Source organism: Drosophila persimilis, unplaced genomic scaffold, assembly GCF_003286085.1.
Source record: "Drosophila persimilis strain 14011-0111.01,24,50 unplaced genomic scaffold, DperRS2 tig00000715-arrow-arrow-pilon, whole genome shotgun sequence".
NCBI classification, from domain to species: Eukaryota; Metazoa; Arthropoda; class Insecta; order Diptera; family Drosophilidae; genus Drosophila; species Drosophila persimilis.
The window spans coordinates 272486-295103 of NW_020825343.1; the positions used below are offsets into that span (position 1 = coordinate 272486).

The 22618-nt window shown below is 48.0% G+C and overlaps 7 protein-coding genes across 11 annotated transcripts in view; 6 read left to right on the forward strand and 1 right to left on the reverse strand.

Annotated features, from left to right (window-relative positions):
- The window catches only part of LOC6601499 (protein naked cuticle), a 40725-nt gene extending 38395 nt beyond the window's left edge, over positions 1 to 2330 (forward strand). For 2 of the 3 annotated variants that reach the window (XM_026992225.1, XM_002026525.2), the window contains one exon: positions 202 to 2330. In XM_026992225.1, coding sequence (XP_026848026.1) covers positions 202 to 1396 — 1195 coding nt within the window. In that variant the 3' untranslated portion in view covers positions 1397 to 2330. The remainder of the gene's footprint in view (positions 1 to 201) is intronic. The other variant, XM_026992226.1, reaches the window with a different exon arrangement.
- Positions 2331 to 3087: 757 nt separating this feature from the next.
- Positions 3088 to 5011, forward strand: LOC6601500 (SET domain-containing protein SmydA-8). Its single transcript, XM_002026526.2, has 3 exons — positions 3088 to 4267; positions 4323 to 4584; positions 4652 to 5011. The coding sequence occupies exons 1-3, from the start codon at positions 3251 to 3253 to the stop codon at positions 4969 to 4971; spliced, it is 1599 nt and encodes a 532-aa protein (XP_002026562.1). The 5' UTR covers positions 3088 to 3250; the 3' UTR covers positions 4972 to 5011.
- Positions 5012 to 5409: 398 nt separating this feature from the next.
- On the forward strand, positions 5410 to 8087 carry LOC6601502 (tRNA (uracil-5-)-methyltransferase homolog A). Its single transcript, XM_002026528.2, has 4 exons — positions 5410 to 5855; positions 5916 to 7215; positions 7280 to 7725; positions 7779 to 8087. Exons 1-3 carry the CDS (start codon positions 5652 to 5654, stop codon positions 7669 to 7671), a joined length of 1896 nt encoding a protein of 631 aa, XP_002026564.2. The 5' UTR covers positions 5410 to 5651; the 3' UTR covers positions 7672 to 7725; positions 7779 to 8087.
- A 91-nt stretch (positions 8088 to 8178) lies between these two features.
- LOC6601503 (glycerophosphocholine phosphodiesterase GPCPD1) lies at positions 8179 to 16085 on the forward strand. Of its 3 annotated transcripts, none has more exons than XM_026992231.1 (2): positions 8179 to 8284; positions 13927 to 16071. In XM_026992231.1, exons 1-2 carry the CDS (start codon positions 8270 to 8272, stop codon positions 15874 to 15876), a joined length of 1965 nt encoding a protein of 654 aa, XP_026848032.1. In that variant the 5' UTR covers positions 8179 to 8269; the 3' UTR covers positions 15877 to 16071. The 3 variants fall into 3 exon arrangements, with proteins under 3 accessions (XP_026848032.1, XP_002026565.2, XP_026848031.1); XM_002026529.2 differs by lacking the exon at positions 8179 to 8284 and adding an exon at positions 11144 to 11266 and having other exon boundaries at positions 13927 to 15876; XM_026992230.1 differs by lacking the exon at positions 8179 to 8284 and adding an exon at positions 12825 to 13064 and having other exon boundaries at positions 13927 to 16085.
- Positions 16086 to 16960: 875 nt separating this feature from the next.
- Positions 16961 to 17946, forward strand: LOC6601504. The gene is made up of 3 exons (XM_002026530.2): positions 16961 to 17187; positions 17280 to 17346; positions 17422 to 17946. The coding sequence occupies exons 1-3, from the start codon at positions 16984 to 16986 to the stop codon at positions 17739 to 17741; spliced, it is 591 nt and encodes a 196-aa protein (XP_002026566.2). The 5' UTR covers positions 16961 to 16983; the 3' UTR covers positions 17742 to 17946.
- A 489-nt stretch (positions 17947 to 18435) lies between these two features.
- LOC6601505 (glycerophosphocholine phosphodiesterase GPCPD1) lies at positions 18436 to 20572 on the forward strand. The gene has a single exon (XM_026992214.1). The coding sequence runs from the start codon at positions 18436 to 18438 to the stop codon at positions 20557 to 20559; it is 2124 nt and encodes a 707-aa protein (XP_026848015.1). The 3' UTR covers positions 20560 to 20572.
- A 135-nt stretch (positions 20573 to 20707) lies between these two features.
- Positions 20708 to 21559, reverse strand: LOC6601506. The gene has a single exon (XM_002026532.2). The coding sequence runs from the start codon at positions 21509 to 21511 to the stop codon at positions 20984 to 20986; it is 528 nt and encodes a 175-aa protein (XP_002026568.1). The 5' UTR covers positions 21512 to 21559; the 3' UTR covers positions 20708 to 20983.
- Positions 21560 to 22618: the final 1059 nt, after the last annotated feature.

Here is a 22618-nt window from a genome sequence, read left to right on the forward strand (position 1 = left end):
AATCACCCAATCAACCATAAATCATTTGCTCTTTGCATTTTCCTTTTGTTCTGCAAACTTTTTGGCGACCCATTCCCCCCCCCTCCCCACTCGGATCCCTAATTGAATCACTAACCATCCATAACCATTCCTGACAAATAGCCCATGCAATCAGCCAACCAGCTACTAATTGAAGTCAAATTGTTTTTGCCACACACACAGAAAACCCCAAGCCAATGTGAGTCCCATACGGCAACCGGCAGCACAACAACAACAACAACAACAACAGCAACGCCAACGCTCCAGTACGGGATCGAAAATTCCAACACTAATTGCCAACCACAGTCCTGCCGCCCCCCAGTCTCAGCTCAGCTGCAGCCCCCCACCCTGCACCCTGTCTCTGTCCCTGTCCAGCAGCAACCATCCGGCGGCAGCCACCTGCAGCATTCCGGTGCCAGCACAGGCACAAGCACAGGGACAGGCACAGGCACAGGCACAGGTGCCAGCGCCTCCGGCGGTCATCGAGGTGGGGGGAGGTCATCATCAACACGACCATCCCCAACCGCACATACCCATCTACCATCAGCAGCTGGCCATTAATCCGGCCGTACTGGCCGCCCAGCACAGTCACAACAGTGCCCACAACAAGCTAAATCTCTGTGGCTACGATTCGTTCCTGCATGCCACAATCTGTGGCGGCGGATCGGCCGCCCACTCGCCACCGCCGACGCCGAGCAATGTGGCCACAGTGCAGCCCATACCCAAGAAGAGTCACAATCAGAAGAGCCTGCTGCAAGGCTACCAGCGACTGGAGCAGCAACAGCAGCAGCGGTCCAGCAAGGACTACAAGAACTACGGCAATCTCATCTATGCCAAGCTCAGCGAACAGCTGCAGCAGAAGGAGCGGGAGCAGCGTCGGCATCGCCACAAGCAGCAGCAGCAGCAGCAGCATCACCATCAGCAGCAGCAGCAGCAACAGCAGCAACAGAACCAACAGCAGCAGCAGCAGCAGCCACTGAAACCGAAGGAGGAATCTCTAGCAGAGCAGCGTCCTCCCACTTCGAGCTCCAGTTCCGCAGGCTCCAAAATCTTTGGCGATGCCTTGGAGTGCGCGCACCTCTTGGCCAGCGAGGAGGAGGATCTGCCGGCCAGCCCACCGCTGACTCACAGCACACCCAGCAAGGTGGTCAGCACCGATACCCTCATCGATCTGAACGACGATGTGGGTGAGGCCGTGGCCGAGGCCGTCACCGAGAGTGGTGGAAAGCAGCAACAGCAGCAGGCCCTGGAGGCCGATGAGGGGCAAGAGCAAGAGGTGGAGCTGGACACCAGTGCCTCCAGCTCGATGATCCATCGCTATGTGCACGAGCACATCCACCATCACTACCATCACTTCAAGGAGCAGCAGGATGTCTGAATGAAACCACAGAAAGGATGACTACCACTAGAACGAATGAAACTATAAACTATGTATTTTTGAATGTTGCTTATGTTTTCAGTCTAATCTAATGATTAATGTAGCGCCAATTGTAATTTAAAGTTAGCATTTATCATCCATCTACGAAACCAACAAAATACCACCCCAACAAAATATGTATTCGAATCAGCAAACGATATTACAAGAGGATCTGGAAACGAGGGGGATCCTTCCACTCCTCCCAGTCTTCGTTTGGTAACCACTTACGACTCCTTGCCCCAAATGGGGTTTATGGGGTGTACACATACACAAATACATGCATATATCGTATCGTATATAGCCTTCTTGTAGCTTATGCAAAAAAAAAAGAAACCAAAATTAACGCGCCTTTTGCCTTGGCAACACATTCGTATGCTTTTTTTTGCTATGCTAACCGACCTAGCAGCATGCTGCCGCAACACATATCACGTATCAGAGAGCTGGCAGCATGTTGCCCCAAGCATTTTGCGTTGCTGAAAAAACTAAAACAAAAACCGAAGGAAAATGTGTGGAAAATGACTCTATTGCTTAGTGAAAATTATTAAATGAAATTGTTGTCTATAATATGAAATTTTATGCAGCGCTTCTTAGGTGTATAGAAAGAGACAGGCAGAGAGAGAGAGAAGGAGATGGAGATGTATCTAAGTATCTCCTTATGAGAGTTTTAAGTTATCTTCTACCGATCGATCGTGTATATTTATGTTTTTTTTTAAAGCCAACTTAATTTTAAACCCTATTATTAGTTTCTAACACTAACCGCCAACAAGACAAGCAACAATGCAACTTAACAACAACAAAAAAAACAAACAATTTTAGTTCAATTTATAGTTTTTTTGTATACCACGTATTTTATGAGAGAACTTTTTTTTTTTAAATCAATCAATCAAATAATCAATTTAAATCCAATCAAATCAAATGAAATGAAACGAAACGAAACAAGCACAAAAACAAAATGCATTTAACTCTTATTTAAATAAAAAAGACTGATTTCCAATTAAACATTAAACATAATGAGAAATACTAAATAAATTATTGAATTGCTAAAATGGAATTAATTGATTTCGAGAATTGTTTTTTTTTGAATAATTATTATAGAAGGGGGACAATTATGGGATCACCATTTTTTATAAATTTAGAAAAGTTTCAGGTGGACTTTTGGATGAAACTCTTTCGGCAAATGAATGTTTATGCTGTTGGCCGACTTCGGTTCTCATTATATTTACAAATATCTTTTAGAGAGATATTAAAATATGAGCTTGAAAAACCACACCAGGCCAAAATTATTCTCATAGATTTGAAAGGAAGGCGTCAGACAAACTCTGACTGCTACGACTGCCGTTGGACTGACTGCAAGACAAAAGCTAGCTGATTGCAGAGAATTGCAGAAAAATATCAACTTTTAGCCAAGGCATTAATAATGTTGCCGTACAAATTGGACATTGTCTTGGCTCTGAAACAACGACACAGCACAACACAGAGATATAAGATCTAAATTTAAATCGTCGTGCGCCATGTGACAAGAGATCGGAGATCGGAGAGAGCCAGAGAGGAGTTCTCTCGAGCGTCCCATTGGATTGGATTTATTTTTTGGCAGCAGAGCCACAAAACAATACAAGTTCTCGCAGACAGAGATCGCAGATCGCGAGTAGAGTCCGAAAACAGAACACTAGAGATGTAGAAATGTTGGATTTTCAGTGAATTTTCAAACGTTGCGCATTACGCAAACACACGGCGATCCAGGAAAAGATACAGTGAGAGGACAGTGGAAGATTAGTCCGAAGATCAGTGGAAGATTACCATCGTATCAGATCATAAATGTCCTCATCGCTGACATCCTGTGCCCTGTGCCAGGCGAAAGCCTCGCAGCTGTGTGCCGCCTGCCGGAGCGTGGTCTACTGTAGCCGGGAGCACCAGAAGGAGCACTGGAAGCAGGGTCATAAGCGCGAGTGCAAGTGCTATGAGGTGGCAACCAACGAGACGCTGGGCCGGCATCTGCGCGCCACCAGGGACGTCAAGATTGGGGAGGAGATCCTGAGGGAGGCACCCCTCTTGCTGGGTCCCAAGGTGGCCTCGGCGCCCATCTGCCTGGGCTGCCATCGGAATCTGCTAGCCCCGCAGAAGCAGCGAGGCAACTATTACAAATGCAGCTCCTGCAGCTGGCCGCTGTGCGGGAGGGAGTGCGAGGAGTCGTCCCACCATCGAGCAGAGTGCCAGCTCATGTCCGGCAGCAACTTTCAGTCGAAGATCAACTACACGCCCGGCGAGGACGAGCGCAAGGAGTCCGCCTACTGCGTGATTATGCTGCTGCGTTGCATGCAGCTGAAGGCCAGCGATCCCGAGGGTTTTGCCCGCCTCTCCGCCCTGGAGGATCACCTCGAGGAGCGCCTGGCAACACCCCTGTACCAAGTTCTGCGGGCCAATCTCATAACGTTCATCAAAACCATTTTGGGTATGCGCGATTGGTCGGAGGTGGATATCCTGCGCATTGCCGCCATCCTGGACACCAACACCTTCGAGCTGCGACAGCCCCGAGAACGGCGAAAGGTGAGAGCTCTCTTTCCCGGTGCGGCCATGATCTCACACGATTGTGCGCCCAACATGCGGCATCGCTTCGACGACGACATGAACATTATATTCCTGGCCAAGCGGCCCATTGCCAAGGGCGAGATCCTGACCATTTCGTACACCCAACCCCTGAGGAGCACCATCCAGCGACGGTTACACCTGCGGCAAGCCAAGTGTTTCGATTGCGCCTGTGACAGGTGTCAGGATCCCACAGAGCTAGGTACCTTTGCCGGGGCACAGACATGCGTTAAGTGCAAGGCGGGAAAGGTCAGTAGCAGCATGGATCGAGGGGGTATGTTCTTATAGGACGTTTTTCCCGCAGATCATCTCCGTGAATCCGCTCCAGAATACGGCCAACTGGAAGTGCCAGCTATGCAACTTGAAGCGATCCGCTAAGGAAGTGCTGCTCTCGGACGCCAAGCTCCAGCAAGAGATTGAGGCGCTGGACAAGACGACACCCGTGGATTTCGAGGATTTCATCTACCGCCATCGAGTGGAGCTCCATGAGACCAACACCCATGTCCTTCAGGCGAAATATGCCCTCACTCAGCTGTATGGAAATGCTCCAGGATTCACCATGGATGGTAAGCAGATCGGCGGTTGACGGGGATTTCCGTATACGGTAGTAACCCAAGTGTCGTGTCCTCACAGAACTCAGCGAAGAGTCGCTCAGTCGAAAAGTGGACCTCTGCGAGGAGCTCCTGAAATTGGCCAACATTTTCGATGGCGGCTGGAGCATCTTTCGGGGCAATTTGCTGATCGACCTGGAGGAGGCCCTCGTGGCACAGGCCTTGCGCGTGGAGGAGGACCCTGTGGAGTGCGCAGAAAAACTCAAACAGGCATCGGAGCTGCTGGTGGAGATCGGAAACATTATGAAACATGAACCCGAAATGCAACAGCTGCTGGCTGAGCGTCAAGAAATCCTAAATAGAGCCCTAGAGCGATTTGAAGAGGTCAAAGAATGCGAATAGCCTTAAAGAAAAATGTTCGAAATAAACTTTTTACAATTGATTCGAAATAAGAAACGTTTTATTATTGAAATGTTTCAATTTTAAAATATGCGCCTGGTTTTATATCTACGAGTAACTTATTGTTAGCTATCGGCATGTTTATACCGATATTTTAGTGCGATAAATATTATAGAAGCTTGCATCTCTTTTCTTTTCATGTTTTTTCCATCTAGCAGGTTGACCATTTACGGTATTCACGTCGAAATTTGCCTATTTTGTAGAACATTGATTCATCAATCGGATAAATTTATGTGGGCAGAGCTGAGAGATCTATCTAGCTAGTAATATTCGATGGAAAATCAAAATCGGGGAATAAGGTTTCCAATCCTTGACGGACACCAATTAACCCATTACAAGCCAAGCGGGTATATTAATTTTCCACCGAAAATATTGAATAATTTAATAATTTTAGCTAAGTTCAGGAGAGAGATCGTTTTTTTTTTTACGTTCAGAGGAAATATGTCATGAATCTACAAGAAGAATGTACAATCGTTAATATTTTTCGCCATTTACCTTAAGTAGTTGAACTGTTTAAATAGAGGGGGCTTCAGAGGAATATCGGAATATCGGTTCCACATGTTTTTTCACGTGTTTTTTGTTTTGAATATTTTTTGCTCAAATTTCGTTTGAATTGGACTATAATGGAGAGTGTAATTAAAGAAACGCCTTCTGAAGTGCCGCCAAATGATGCCCCACTAAAGGAGGCAGCGGTAGAGCAATCTGCCTCCAACGACGTGCCCGACCAGGAAAAGGCCGGCGAGGAGTACGCCTATTTGGAGCGGAATGAGTTTACGTCAGAAATATACAAAATAGAAGTGAAGAATATGGGGTACTTTGGCATTGGGGTAAACAAGAGACATCCGTATGTTCCTCTTTTCAAGACACTAAACCACTTCCCGTTTTAGGAGTTCAAAAAGCTACTGAAGAATACATTGAAGCTGGACATGACGAAAATCAAGTCCCCCACCAGAAAGGAGTTTGCATTTGTGTGCTTTCGCACCCAGGAGGACCAGCAGAGAGCCTTGGAGACACTGAACGGCTACAAGTGGAAGGGAAGGGTATTGAAGGCGCTGGCAGCAAAGGCATCCGCCGATCCACTGCAGAAAAAGCGAGCGGCAGAAGGTGCCACCGATAGCAAGCCGAAACGTCAACGCACAGCCGTAGAGGCCACCTGTCCACTAGCGGGTATCACCTACGATGAGCAACTAAAGCAGAAATCGGAGGAAATGTCCACGCTACTGAAGAAATACACCCAAGAACTGAGGAAGATCAATCCCCAGGCGAAGCCACATTTGGATAGCTTTAAATTCAATGAAGTTCTGCCCTCGCCCACGGTCAATGGCTATAGGAACAAGAACGAGTTTACGGTGGGCAAGAACTCGGCAGGCGAAGTCGTGGTGGGGTTCCGCTTGGGCAGCTACAGCGATGGCTCTGTTGAGGTGGCGGAGGTTCAGGATCTGCCGCACCTGCCCGACCAAGCCAAATGGGCAGCCCAGAGTTTTCAAAAACTTGTGAGGCAATCGAAATTCCAGCCCTTCAATCCAGATGGCAATGTGGGACACTTCCGGCAGCTGATGGTGCGCTGTTCCAGCGCCACGGGCGAGCTGATGCTGGTGGCGGGCATCTACTCCTCCAATCTGAGTGAAGACGAACAGCAGGAACTAAAGCAGGAGCTAAAGTCCTTCTATGAGCACGCGAGTGAACAGGATGATGCCACCTTCAAGTGCACTTCCTTGTACTATCAGGATGTCAAGCATCGCGAGGCTGGCCAGATGGTTAACCCCGTCGACCATATCCTGGGCACCACACACATCACAGACACCATTCAGGGACTCCAGTTTCGCATCAGTCCCCTGGCCTTCTTCCAAATCAACACGGAAGGAGCCAATGTGCTCTATCAGCAGGCCATTGATCTGGTGGCTCCTACGAAGAACACAACCATGCTGGACATTTGTTGTGGCACTGGGACCATTGCCCTGGCCTTTGCTAAGCATTGCAAGCGGGTCCTGGGCGTGGAAATCGTACCAGATGCCATCAAGGATGCGCAATTCAATGCCGAAGCGAACGGAATCAAGAACTGCAAGTTCTTCACGGGCAACGCTGACGACTTCATCAAGAGCATGGTGCGGGAGGCGATGTATGAGCAGGAGCCAGGAAAGCCAGTCGATTTGATAGCCGTGGTGGATCCTCCCAGAGCGGGACTGCGTAAGCTCCATCAGAAATCAATCTTTGGGTATAATAACCAATTTATTCTTCCATTCCTCTGTAGATAATCGTTCGATTGCTGCCATTCGTTCGGCGAGTGCCATCAATCGTCTGGTGTATGTCTCCTGCAATCCACACAGCGCCAAGCGGAACTTCATCGAGCTGGCCAGACCGGAGTCCAAACACTACAAGGGCGAACCCTTCTATCCGAAATCCGCTGTGGCCGTAGACATGTTCCCGCACACGACACACACGGAGCTGGTCATTCTGTTTGAGCGTGAGGCCAAGACAAAGACTGATGAAAATGCACCGCCAGCAGCAGCAGCAGAAGCAACAGACGCTGTAGAGGCAACCACAGAATCACTAAAGACTGAAGCCAAAACTAATGCAAACATTGAGACAAACACGGCCGACGCCGCCGTCGATACGGAGACGGGAACTCTGCCAATAGCGTGATGTGGGTGCTGTGTTGTGTGTTGTGTTTGAATGACGGTACAGTTGGCTGTAAATGTAAGTTCTTATAGACTGGCGTACCGGACTCTAATAATCTCTTAATCTTTTAGGTCACTCTCGCGATTCTCTCGCCAGTGTTCACGAACGAAACACTCAGCCAGCCAGCCACACGATGCCTCATTCTCGCTTATCTTTGCACCGGGATGTTGTCATCCATCCATCCATCCATCATTGTCTCTTTGTGCTGCTGCCTTGCGGCTGCTGTTGCTGCTTCTACTTTTATTGTTTTAAATTGATTTAATTGTATTTACGCTGTTCGGACGTCTGGTACGACGGGGAAGCGGCCAAATCGACACCGAGCGACTTCCTATTTAGTAGTACTCTCTAAGTTGGAGCAACGGTTTTCAAATCGACATCATCAACATCATCAGTACAAGTTTCGACGCTCGTGTGATAAGAATTGCAATCGCTGCAATCTTCCTACTGGCATTGTAAACGTGTAGCAATCAAGCTTCAAGTGCTTCAAGTGCAACGACCTTTCCCAGGGGCAGCCAATTGCCATTCGGAAAACACTCCAAGGATCCAAGGATCCACTGATCAAATGTCTGATCACCAGGTATGAGATGTTCTCTACGTTTATAGCTTAGATTTCCATCATATTTTGGAATATGAAAGTGTCGTTTTAGCAAATATGGGTGGGTTTTGTAATAAATTCAAATTGTGTAATCAATTCTACAATATATAAGTTATACATGATTACAAGTGCATTTCTCAGGAATAAGATACGTGCTTGTTCAGGTCATCGTTGAACAGCAGTTTGGTTGCACAATGAAAACTGTGTGCCTTCTGGTGTGCTCCTTCTGCTTATCTAAACCAAATATTTGTTCATTTTGCTTTGCCAGTTACAAGGTCCAAGAATCATTCGAGAGAGCTGTAAACAAGCCGGCAGTCGCAGCTGTAGCCATAAAAACAAAATATATGTTTATTGTATAAAACAACACGAAAATATTATTGTTTTGGTGAACAACACCAGAGGCAACGTGACCGATATCATGTTGGATAACAACATACATACATACATAAATACATATGCACATAGGAAAACAACACACAGATCGGATGGGTCGGATAGCATCGGATCGGATCAGATCGTATCAGGAGTGAGATTCATTTGAATATTAGACGCGAATGGCTTCCCAGAAGGGGCGCGGCACACACATACATAAGTGTGTGTATGTACATATATCTAATGTGGGTGTGCGTAAGAGACAAACGAGAATAAAGCTTTCGTGAGCGGCCGCCGTACCGTTAAATATTTAAACGTGCAAACGCAAGCAAGCAGAAATTGTACTTTGGACCCGATGAGGCGGTTTGTTTGCCTCTATAGCAAAATGATTATAGACTAAAATATAAAGAAATAACACCTTAATTATTATAAATCATATCGAAATGTATACATATGTATGTATATGAACACATAATGCGACAGAGAGAGCGCACAAAGGAATCTGAGAAAAGGGAGAACTGAGGCGCCGAGAACAAGGGCACTTTAGTTTTATTTATAATATCCGGCAGCCAGAGACGACTACATGGACGTACATAGGCTGTACGGCGCCTAGCAACATGAAATGAAATTATTAGATTAGGATCGACAGATACGTAGTATTTTGAAGACCTTGACCGGGAAAGCTTTACTTTCGAAGCAATTTCCACTTTGCGCACGGAAAAAGCTTCCCTCCCCCGTATCATATCTTCAAAATAATGCTCGGAGTGTATAGTTCTTGTCTTATCAGCAGAGTGGGATGTAAACAAACCCGAACTGAAGGAAAACAACAATATCGACATACAACCGACGCAAACCGGTTTGTGGGAGAGCGATGCCATGCCACGCTGCCCAAAGCGGGAGAGAGCTTTTGTCCGGATGCCCATTCAGCATCAGTAAACACTACACAGACGACTACGACGAGGGCCCGGCAGGCACCGACAGCCAGCCGACGCCCCTCAAAGCACAGAGCAATTCACGTGCAGGTCTGACGGCTGCACACGACCAACACGTTTTGGCCTTTGGAGCAAATAAGCCTCCCTCCTCGTGGCATGGATCCACCCTCCCCTCACCCTGGTTCTGCTGCTCCCGCAGTCCGGTCCGGTCCCCACTATATTTCTCGTGTCGTCATCCCATCTGTGCTCGAGAGCGAGCCGTGAGCCGGGAGCTTTTGCGTTTTTGGGTAGATAGCGTGTTTTCTGCTGTACGACGCAAACTAAATCAAAATCCTATGGGTAGGAGTTTTATAGTTAGCTACCCTAATCGATAGGGGTATACGGGTTTACCTACTAACTTCAAGTAGCTCGGTGGGTTTTCCAGTTAAAGTTGGGGTTAGAGTTATTGTATTTTATCACAGACCATATACAGTCGAACTTCTCTATTACGAATTTCCATACAACGAAGTTTTCTATTTAACGAATGAATTCTATACCACGAATTTTCCGTGTTACGAATTTGACTTGATTTATGGAATTATTTGAAAAGTATTTTTTGTAACATATTTTGGTTTAGAATTGTGTTTTATGGCTTTAGTCCGGACGTTTTTTATTTTATCTACAGACGGTCGTACTTAAGGTTAATAAGGGATACGAACGAAACGCTACTGATAGTTCTAGAGTACTCCAGCATTCCAAGTCGATTGTTGGATAATTAAAATAAGTTGCGTATCCCAAATACATATGTATGTATAGTATTTTTCTATTCGCTATTTCTTCTATTCGCTCTTTTCGACTCTTGTGCTAAATAATTAGCAATCTCTCTTCTTCATCAATCTTATTATGATTCTGCCTCTGATTCTAGACGAACGTTTCAGGGCATTGCTAATTCGATTAATCTTCATGGGATCTTTTTTATTGTTTCATTATCGTGTGTTGTGTTGTTTTTCTGTTTTTCTGAGGCCAACAACATTTTCGAAAAAGCCCCGAGCAAGCCGCAACTGTACCTAAATCGCCAACGTCGCTGTTTCTTTCTGTCTCTGTTGTCTGGCTTTGCCTCTGCCTCTGCCTCTCGCACACACAAAGAAAACGGAACGGAACGGGCAAAGAGGCAAACGCGAAAGGCAAAAGCTCTCCAACACATTTTCGATAAAAAGAAATCGTTTAAATTGCGCGCACACCAAAAGAGCCTGAAACAGTTGCGACTGCAACGTCGGAGCAGTGACGACGGACCGTCCTCAGCGTCCCAACCAACCTTTAAACCAAAACCAAAACCAAACCAAACCAAACAAAACAAAAAACATAAATAATAGCAACAAAGGAGCAACCATAAAAGAGCCCCAACTTAAAACTAAACCAAGTACAAAATGCTTGCCTAGCTAAAAAACAAAAAACAAAAGGGAAACCAATTGCGCATATAGTGCGCGTATAGTGCAAAATATAATAATTTAATCAACTGTGATATAAGTTTTTTTTCGTTGGTTCTCCAGACCAGACCAAAGCAACCTCTTACCTGAAACAAAATTCAAACACAAAAACAAACCCAAACCCCAGTAAGATGTCCGTTCCCATGATATTGACCCCGATGGAACACCAAAGCTCGGACGAGCACATGCAAAATGTAATTAACAAAAACCTATACCCTAAAAACCAGAAATCATTTGTACTTTTGGGATACATGCATACATATATGGTTGGAGTGGAGCGATTGTTGTGGCTGGGTATGTGTGTGTGTGGGTGTGTGTATGGTTTTATAGTCTCTAGTATAAAATGCAAGTGTTTGAGCTTTGACTTTTTGGGGGGTCTGTGAAGGTCGCTGCTGTTGTCATCAGACATTTGCAGGTCTTTAGTATATGAAAATCAATATATTGAGGGGGCAGAGGGAGAGAGCGAGAGTGTAGGGTTAACGCACTAAATTGGTCTTGGAGATAATGGGCAACAAGGGAAATACTAAGAGTGTGTTTATTTACATTCTGTATAGAATTCTGTCCGGCATAGTATAATGATATGGCAGTGTCTGTTTTGTTATGATGTCATTTCAGGGGAAACGGAAATTGTATCGTGGAGTAGCACTCATATAACTCCAACCTCCAATTTCAATTGTTTCCAAGTAAAAACAATCGACCCACCCCATAGACAGCAGCGTTTCTGTTTATTTAATTTGAAAGCTCTTCAGAGCCATGCCACATGCTGCAATAAGGTTTCACGTGATTCAATTTAGCTTGGAGTTGTGTGCTTGTGAGAGGTTTCAGAGAGGGAGAGACTGAGACCGACCCCAAGTGCCTCAAGTGCCTCCTGCCTTTGCGATGGATGCGATTAGATTCAATTTCCAGCTTATAGATGCAATAAAACGTTCTGCTGATATATGATCCTATAGCTGGGGCCTGATAAGAAATCAGGCTGTAATTGTAGCCCCCTGCCAAACAGATGGCCAGCAGAGCTTTTTTGCTAAAAATAAGATAAGACTAAGTATAAGTAAGAAGGAGTAAAGTTCCCTCCCAAGAAGCGGCAGAGAAGCTTTCCGACTCTAAAATTTCCCATAACAAAGAACATATGTGCGAAAACGCTTGAGAGAGTAGAGAGCGCGTGCGTTAAAGCTACGGTAATTATTGTTCAACACGTGAATGTCAGCCGGCGCAGCGAGCGAGCGTCAGAAAATCGACAAAAAAGCTCGAAATCCCACACGGAAATTAGCATAAAGTTGAGAAATCAGAAATTTAAACAAAACAAAACGATTGCGTTGAAAATTAAAACAACCATTGGAGAGCTTTTGGATATTTGTTGGCCGTTTCTGAGGCGGCACGGCCCACCGATTGATTTACAAGGCTATGCTAATTGTGCCAAGAACGAGAAGAAACGCGCGCGAAACGCTCAAGAAACGCGCCCGCGCTTTGACGCAAAGCAGCCAAAAATACATAAAGGCGGAAAAACTACAATATAGAAAGAACTAAGAAAACTATATACCATACTATACCACTACTATATACATATACCGATTTCACCGATTTGGGGTCTCATTAGCTCACGCGACTCTTTAGCCCAGTCTCTTCTAGTTATCTTTTGAAATGTTGCCAAGGCGGTGGAGGCAGCAGAACCGATCTGTACATTCTGCCCGATAGGTGGGTGGCGTTGTGGCGGCCTCTTTAGTGTATTCTGTAGGGGCTGCTCTCGACACGTGTCTGTGGAAATAATATATGGGTTGCTCAGCCCACTTACATAAACTTTGGCTATGGCGACTGCACTATTTATCGCCCATTTGTCATAGACCCCACGGCAAGTGTCGGCTAATCCTAGGCAGAAGTTGCATCACCACCAATCAACTGCCATGGCAGCAGCAGCACCCCCACCACCACCACCACCACCATCAGCAACAAAAAGTGCTTTTGATTCCTTGCGGATCTCACGCGGTTCGCTCAAAGGTAAAACGCTTACATCGAGCGAAGCGTTTCTAAACGCGTGCTTTTATTTGCATTTTTCGCCACCAACAAAATTTGATTGAACAACAGTGTGTGCAAATATGTGTGGAACTGTGAATAATTGGAAGAGAAACATTCTAAAATATACCTATTCATAGCTCCGAAAAGTCCCCGTCGTTTATCAGAAAAACATTGATGACTTTGACATTGATTGTCGCTGCAATATAAAATCAATTTTAGCAGGAAATAAATCACTGCCCAATAGACGTCGGAGGGGTTATCTTCTTGTCATCTAACTGTTTGATATATGCTTACGTATAGTAGATCCATTACGCAAAACACATTGTACTCGTACGTAGATTAGACTCGGGCTTGGGAATATTTTAATGTATTCAAAAATAGCGCTGAATGATCAGCACACCACAGCTGCTTAAATAGAATAGATTTTCTTTTTAATGGGTTTTTGATTAGATTAATCTGTGAGCCAGTCTGATTTTGAATCGAGAGCCTCAGTGCAAAACACGTGATCTCGTTGGAGCACGGCACGGAGGCGACTAAAAACGCGTGCTTATCGCGCGAACCTGTTTTCGTTTCTAAATACTTCAGCCAGAGGGGGGGAATGGGGGCGAGATTTAAATCGAACGGCGACACTCGGCGTTCCGCTTAGTGAAACTTTATCAGGGCGCGAAACGAAATCCGCAAGGGGTCAACGTTTAATCTCGGCTCCGAGACAGTGTGGGTTGGGTTTATTAAACGAGACCGCTGGCAGCGGTGCCCTCAGTCGTAGTCTAGTCTCCATTGCTGAGCGATGGCCCTGTGGCACACCACCGTACTAATCCTGGCCTATGCCTCCATCTCCTTGCAGTGCGCCGCATACGTGGAGGCCGCCACCGTGCCACCGGGCGCCCTCATCAAGTATGGAACGGCCAATGAGCTGGAGCCGTCGGCCACCGGCGCAGTCACCGGTGCAGGTGCAGGTGCCGGTGCCGGGGCCTCCTGCAAGCCGACGCTGAGGGAGTTCAACGTGAGACTGGAGACTCCCCTGGCGCCGGAGGAGCGCCTGGGACTGACTGGCGACGTGAAGGCCCTGGGCGAGTGGCAGCTCTCGCGCTGCGTGCCCCTGGACTCTCTCGACGAGCTCAACTGGCAGGCCACGGTGCCGCTGCAGTCGTGTCGTCAGCTGGAATACCGCTACTTTGTCTACGTGGAGGATCTGTCCGGCTACAAGCAGATCCGCCGCTGGGAGACGCACTTCAAGCCGCGCTCCCTGGGTCCCTGCTCAGAGATTCAGTGCAGCCAGATCGACGTGTTCGGCATAACCGCGAACAATGTGGATCTGAAGCCGCAGGTCCATCGCGGCTGGCTCAATCACGAGGTGATTGTCCAGCTCAAGTTCAACAGCGAGAAGATGTTCCAAGTGCACGACATCGAAACCTTCGATCCCCAGCATGTCCAGCTGAAGATCGTGCCCGTGGAGATGACCGCTGGCCTCCAGGTGGAGTACACCAAGCAGGAGTACGGCAAGAGTCAGCTGGAGAATCAACCCACATTCGGAGTGCCCTATACCAAGGGCGACATTATCATCTTCCACATAACTGTGCCGCTGGAGAAGATGCTGCAGCAGCACTTCCGTCTGGACTGCTACACCATGTCCAACGAGCTCCTGGGCAGCGCCAATCTTGTCAGCTCGGAGCTGACGGGCAGCGAGGGACTCCTCCATCTGCGCATCAAGTCGGCCAGCGATGCCGAGGAGACCTTGGCCCGACTCCGTTTGCCCTATGTCATTGTCCAGCCGTACCGGTACTCGCCGCTGGACTTCAAGACCACCTATGCCCACTATTGGCCCAAGAGCTGGCCCAATTTGGACGTGGGACATCGCGGCAACGGCAAGAGCTACATTGCCGATGCCCCGGCGGAGAGGGAGAACACGATTGCCTCCTTCCTGAGTGCCCACGAGCACCATGCGGACATGATTGAGCTGGATATCCACCTCACGGCCGACGGAGTGCCAGTGATTTATCACGACTTTGGCCTGCGCACCGCCCCGCCTGGCAAGCAGATCAGCAAGCCGGACCAACTGGAATACGTCCTGATCAAGGACATCAACTATGAGCTGCTCAAGCGCCTGCGCATCTTCTCTGTGATCAATGGGCGGGTGGTGGAGTATCCCTCGCACAATGCCGAGTCCCGACCCGCACATCGCATCTTTCCGCGCCTCGTGGAGGTGCTCGACGAGCTGCCCAAATCCCTGGGCATCGATGTGGAAATCAAGTGGCCGCAGCGTCGCCAAGGCGGTGGCAGCGAGGCCGAGCAGACGATCGACAAGAACTTCTTTGCTGACCGTGTGCTGCACCAGGTGATCCAGCATGGCTGCGGGCGTCCCATCATTTTCTCCAGCTTCGACGCCGACATGTGCACCATGTTGCGCTTCAAGCAGAACGTCTTTCCTGTGATGTACCTCACCCAGGGCCAGACGAAGAAATGGCAGCCGTTCCTTGACCTACGAACGAGGACCTTCGAGGCGGCCGTCAACAATGCCCAGGCCTTCGAGCTGGCCGGCACCGCACCCCATGCCGAAGACTTCCTCGGCGAGAACGCCGCCCAGATGCTGCAGCGGGCCAAGGACCTGGGCCAGATCGCCGTCGTCTGGGGCGACGACTGCAACTCGCGGGAGCGTGTCAAGTATTTCACACAGATTGGGGCCACGGCCACGTGCTACGATCGCAGCGATCTCTACATGCCCGACGGCAAGCAGGAAGCGTTCTTCAAGTCTCCGGCCCTGATGGCCGAGTTCGCGGCCCAGTGCCGGGTCTAGGCGGGGTGAAGGGGCGGGTAGATCTTAGAGCCTAAGTTAATCGTTAATCTTGTAAAGAAACCTATTTTTGTATATTTATTTGGAAACGTAACGTAAGAAAGAGAAATGTGAGAAGGGGCATCACCGAAGGGGAAGAAGCGCAGCTTCAAAATGTTGTTTATTAAATTATAGTTTCCAACGTTGTCCAAACGGAAACCGAAAAATGTGAAGCCATCATATGGCCATAATTAGAAAGAAAAAAGAAACCCCCATTCCCCCAGAGCATGGGAGGAATTCCCCTCAAAATTAAGTAGCAACATAAAAGACAATGAGAGAAGAAAGCGATGCAAAAAGTTGAGAAAAGAAAACAAGATGAGAATGAGAATTGCAAATACACATATATTTATGTACACCTAATACCTGCTATAAATCGTTAAATACCTCAATGCAAAATGTGCAAAAAACAAAAAACAAAAAAAAAACCAGAGCTAATTGCAAATAATTTTGAAAACTTTTATGCAAAAATACTACATAGAAAATTTGCTATTTGCTTTCACATATTTAATAATTATTGGGGATTTTTTATACCATTTTGTAGTGTTAGTTTTTGTCTATGTTTAAGCAAAGAGTCTTTTTGTTTTTGTTCTATTTGAATGGCCTAAATGCAATGAAATTTACAAGCAATTTCCATTTGAAAGTACACACTAAAAAGAACAAAAAAATATTGTTATTAATATTTAAAGATATATTTAATGTCAATACAAAACAGACAAATGCCACGCGTGATTGGCAGAACAAAGAGACAAATATTGAATATTCCGCTCATCCGAAAGTGCTGATTGAAGACATTCGTTTAAAAATAAACACACGCAAACGCAACGCAACACAACACTCAATGGAATGACGTGTTTTACTATATGATGATCTGATCTCTAAACAGAAACAAAGAAACAGAAGAAAGAAATTGTAAAATTCGATCCGCTTACATTTGATGGGGCAGCATATCGTGACGAATGTAAAAGCACCATGAAAATGCTGAGCCCCGAAACACGGCCCATAAACGGTACCCACAAGGCAAAGAGAGGGCCATAAAAAAGGCTGGGCGGCCGGGGCAGTCGTGTAAAAGCCATGCCTAAAGCCAGTTCAGTTTATGGCCAATTAGAGCGCAAACTCATTTGCATGAGGCTTAGGACGAGCCAGTGGGAATTCCAGTGCCAGTGCCTATGCCTCCGCATGGGTCTGTTGCTGTTGCTGCTGTCACCAATCGGTAGGGCCTGTGCCAGCGGGGCGTGGAAATGTCTATACAAAGAATTTCCAGTTGACACAGAGAAGGTGAGAAAGTGATATTGGATGATCTTGAAAATTGATAAGCAATCTAGCGTTGGATCGCTAATAACTGAAACCTGATATGTGGGGAATTTAAGATCAAGGGCGGCTGGTGGATTTATGGGACCAATCCAGGGGGAGAGACCCGATGCTACCTCGACGGCCGTAAGCGATAGACAACTTCAACTTCGAATGATTTGATGTCTATGTTTGATTAATGTGTGCTTTATATGTTTCCAGTGAATCTCTATTGGACACGCATCACCATGACGGACTACGATAATTATGCCGTGGAACTTCACTGCTCCCTGCCCTGGTTCAAGCATCTGATGGCCATCTACACCAGGACCCAGGAACCCACACAGGAGACCCTCAACGCAGTCGCTGGCTACCTTCAGACGGTACGTCTGTCATTGGCCAACTTTACGCTGGTGGCGAAGCCGGAAAACTGTGTGAACCAGAGCCACGGTCCCTGGCAGCGCTGGTATCTGGCCAGGTATCTTCATTTGGAATACCATCCGCATTATCTCAAGCCTCTGATCGACGATGAAAATATCTGAAGCAGTCAGTAGTGGTCTCTCTCTCTCTCTCGCGTGGCCCAAACTTTCTTTAGCCAGAAATTTACATATATGCCAAATTTGGTCGAAAAATATGCGAATAACTTAAAACAATGAGAGAATTGTTCAGCCCAAGTCGAATTTCAGATACCCTCGCAGTACCAGAGCCGCGGGGTGCCATCAAAATAAATGATATGATCTTCTCTGAGTGAAAGGTTTTCACTGCCCATTAAAATCAACTTTATGGACATATATCTCCATCATGCTTTAATTAACCCACCTGCTATTTGCTCGGGCTATCATTAGGCCCCGAAGTCCGCCTTCCGACTCAATTAGTGGGCTCGCTGGCCGGCGCTGACTTATTAATCCACGATGAGGGCATCCACAGAGATCTTCGATTCGAAATATCAATACCAAAATCCAAAATTCAATTTCGATGACAACAAAACTATGCTGAGCTTTAAGAGATTCTTTCATTCGTTTGTTTGTCATCGTTGGGTCAAGTTGCCTCCGCATCCGCATCGTCCGTGTCTGCGTCAGCGTCCGCGTCCGCGTCCGAGTTCGTGTTTCGTTTTTTTCTTTCTTTAAGTTTTGGCGCTTTACCTCTTTTTTTTTATCCGAAAGAGAAAACTTGTTTCTTTGGCGAGATGATGATGGTGTGCCTGCTGCCCCCAAAATCTGTGTGGAATGAGGAAAAATGTATCGATTTTGTGTGTTGTTGAATGTGTTAAAATCAATTAGCATACTGCTGTTTCTGTTTATGCCGCTGCTGCTGTTGCTGCTGCTGCCCCTGCCATTGTCTTATGCCACCACCAGTCGAACGGAACTGAATGAAACGCTTGTCTTTGCCGCCGAGAAGCTGCAGGCCTTCAAGATCTTCGACGATGAGCAGCAGCCAGCCGGGCAGGTCTCGGGTCGCAGCTTCATCTGTGTGCCCCTCTTTCGGGTCTTCAGTCTGGAGCTGAGGCACAACATTCGCCTGGCTGCCGACGAGTATATTGCCGTTAGCGGGGATCATGCCGCCCTCGGGTATTGGCAGCTGGAGAAGGCAGTTCCGCTGAAGGCGCAGGACAGGGCCAGGACCAAGTGGTATCTCCGGCTGTGGGTCTGTGCCAGCCAACGGTTCTACTATCGGTATCTGATCTACGCGAAGAATGGCCAGGGCAGGCGGATTCTGCGAAGCTGGGAAGGCCAGAAGGTGGCCAGAATGATGCAGACCTACGAGATCTATCGATCCCCCGGCCTGGACATCTTCGGCGAAGCCTATCCCCGATCGGTGGGTGGTGGCTTCCACCTGGAGCGCGGCTGGCTGCAGCACGAGTACGTCATCGAGCTGAAGTTCGTGTGGCAAGATCACATGGTCATCTCTGGGGTCGGCAGCAAGGCCAAGCTCCGACTGGCGCTGACGCCCCTCAACGTGATCGATGATTCCCGGATTGAGGTCGCCAAATATGCCTACAATCACTCCTCGTTCCGTCCACTGTCCGCGCTGGGAGTGAAGTACAGCCAGGGCTCCATTGTGATCTTCCGCATCAGCCAGCCCCTGGACATCTACAACGCCTTTCGCCTTTCCATCTATCAGACGGGGAGCAAGCAGTCCCTGGGCGAGGTCTACATCTTTCCCGAGCAAATCCGGGGAAGTCGCGGCACGCTGCAGCTCCCGATCTTCGCCAGTCTCCAGACCATAGCCATTGGACAGCTGAGCCTGCCCTATCTGGTGGTGCTGCCCATGCCCAAGGTGGAGGCCTGCAACTTGAGGGAGAGCTTCCATCACTACTGGCCCGACAACTGGCCCACCATGGATGTGGGCTATCGGGGACTGGGGGCCAGCTACTATCAGGCCTCCACCACCCTCACGGAGAACACGATAGAAAGCTTCCTGGCCGTGATGAAGGCCAAGGGCGACATGGTTCAGCTCGACGTGCAGCTAACCAAGGACTATGTCCCTGTCGTTTGGCATGGCTTCGGGTTCTACACGTCCGGCAAGGATCAGCAGATCAGGGATCGCTTCGATCTGCGCTACGTGCTGATCAGGGAGCTAACCTACGCGGAGCTCAAGGCCAGTCGCGTGTTCATCCTGAAGCGCTGGAGCCTGCAGGAATACACCCACCTCAACCTGAGGGACTCCAGCCAGAGCCAAAGAATCTTCCCCAAGCTCTCGGAGGTGTACGAGGCCCTGCCCAAGTCACTGGGCCTGCTGGTGGAGATCAAGTGGCCGCAACTGATGGCTTCGGGTCTCCTGGAGTCGACCCAGAGCCTCAACAAGAATGTCTATGTGGATAGAATCCTGCAGACGACGGTCCGCTATGGCTGCGGCCGTCCCCTGATCTTTGCCAGCTTCGATGCGGACATCTGCACTATGATCCGGCTCAAGCAGCAGGTCTTCCCCGCGATCCTGATGAGCATTGGGCGGTCCAACATATGGGATCCATACATGGATCTCAGGGCCCAGAGCTTCCAGCAGGCCGTCAATTTTGCCCATTCGGCGGATATCCTGGGCACAGCCCTGCACGTGGAGAACTTTGCCCAGAAACATCAATTGCTGAGCGTTGCTCTTGACCTGAAACAGGTGATCTTCCTCTGGGGCAATGACCTGGGCCAGGACGAGCATCTGCTGGAGCAGTTTCGGGTCCTAGACGCGACTGGCGTTATCTACGATCATATGGATCGCGTGGGTCCGGCCAGCTGGAAACGTTCCTCCTTTTTCCGGGCGCCTCAGCTGCTGGAGCTGTTTGGGGCCCAGTGCGTGGCCAGTGGCAATTCATCGACCATTCCGGGCGCAAAGCCGCCCAAGCCTACGATATGGCCAAAACTGAGATAGAAATCTCTGAAATGCCAACTGGCAAGCTTTTTTTTTTATTTTTTTAAATTATTCTGTATTATTATTATTATAACGTTTCGATTTCGATTTAGTTTAAATTAATTTGTATTTTAATTTATTTTGTTGTTTGAACTAAAAATGATTCAAATTCAGAGATTAGGTAGGAATTTAATAATCGATCTCAATAATAAGAAATGTTACTAAATGCATATACGAGTATATTGTAAGTATTTTGTGGTACTCGTGTGTATATTGATTTATTTATACAATTTGTATGGGATTGTTTGGCTTTGTTTGGTTTTGTTTGGTTTTGTTTTGTGAAACGCACATCAGGTAGTCGTACTCCTCCCATCCGCATATTTAGACACTTATGGCACATACAAAATGGTTATACTAAGAAAAAAAAGAGCAAGTGGGATACTCTCTACTGAGTGGAGCAGTTGCCATCGTTGTAGATGACCATATAGTCATCGGTCACACAGGCACTTCCCAGGGGCATGGACTGGCAGATGCCCTCCACATGCTTGGTGATCTCCACGTAGCAGGAGCGATGGCCGTGGGAGGAGAGCTTGTGGAAGCCGCTCGTCGGATGCTTGATGACGGTCGGATGCTTGTGGCCGCCCAGCCGGTGCTTGGGCGATGGGGGCGCTGCCACCGGGGCTGTATCTTCGGCAAACTCCAACCAGGGAGGAGGCAGCGAGTGCTGCTGCTGCTGTTGCTGCTGCGACTGTCGCTGGTCCACAGTGACCTCTTGGTCCACCTCCATGGGCAGTTCCACGCCCTCTACATCGTCGTCGAGCGGAAAGGGGAAGGATGTCTTCGATTTGCCGATGATTCCCCCCTGCTCATTATCGGCCACAGAGGCGGCGCTCAGGAGCTGCGGCGTCAGCACCAAGGCGTTGGCAATCAGCAGAGTTGTGGTACAGTAGAGCAGCAGATGGAGTTGGGCCATCCTTTAGTAGTTCCTAGAGCAAAGTTGCTGCAAAGTCGTGTGCCTCCTTGTGAACTGTTGCACTGGCAGTGCATGAATGTGGCTAGCCAGGCTATCGATGCGGGTTTTTATAGCCGGCCGGCCAGCCAGCCCGGAGATTTTCCCCAAACAGTCAATGACCCAACAATGGGACCCGACAATGGGACCTGCAGGCTGCAGCAGCGGCAGCAGCGGGCAAGAAAGCGGCGCCAGAGGAGTCAAACAATTGGAATTGAAAAGAAGCCACTCAAGAACTGAAATCATCATCCAATCCTATCCCAATCCCCACTCCCACTCCCACTTCCACCAGGCTTCCACCAGCCAGAGACGACACAAAAGGTCGTAATTAATTATAGTTGAGTATACGCCACGTAAGCCTCAATGACAAGGACTCCCTGCGGTGCTTCCTCCTTCCTAACCGCCTACTGGGAATGGATGTTCAGAAAATTGGAAATCTATTCCGAATTCCAATTGCGATTACGATTCCGATTCCGTTCATTCTCTTCCTCGATGCGATTCGATTCGATTTGGTTTCTATTTGTGCGCCTTACGCCTTGCGTCTTGCCTTCCTTTTGTATTTCCGGCAATTATTTTCGACGATGTGACAATATTGTCTGTGACGGTCTGTGGAGGAGTCCTGGTGCCAGGCTTGGGCATTGGGTGTGGAGTGTGGAGTGTGGTGTGTGCGGGGGAGGAGGGCTTTTCTCTAACGACTTCATAAGCATCTGGATTCAATTGAATTTAAATGCAGTTGTTGCCTTTGGCCCGCACCAGCACTCAAGGAGGAGCAACCAAAGCGACGACAACAATTTAGCGGAAGTGAGGCTGACGCCATTTTTAAAATGGCGCATACGTGTGCGACGTGTTTATGGGAGACTTTTTTTGTTTTTTTTTTTTGATAACTGACAGACATGACAGACAGCCGCACAAGTCTAGGCCATGGCCAATAACAAGCTCTGCCAAGATGGAAATTGCCCGTGAACGATTCTCAGCTGCAGGCCGTGCCACGTGACTTGCCAAGTGATTTCCTGTGACTTTCCCCGAGTCTGAGCCTGCTCTTTAAAGCCCTTAATGTCGGTTGAAACTTTA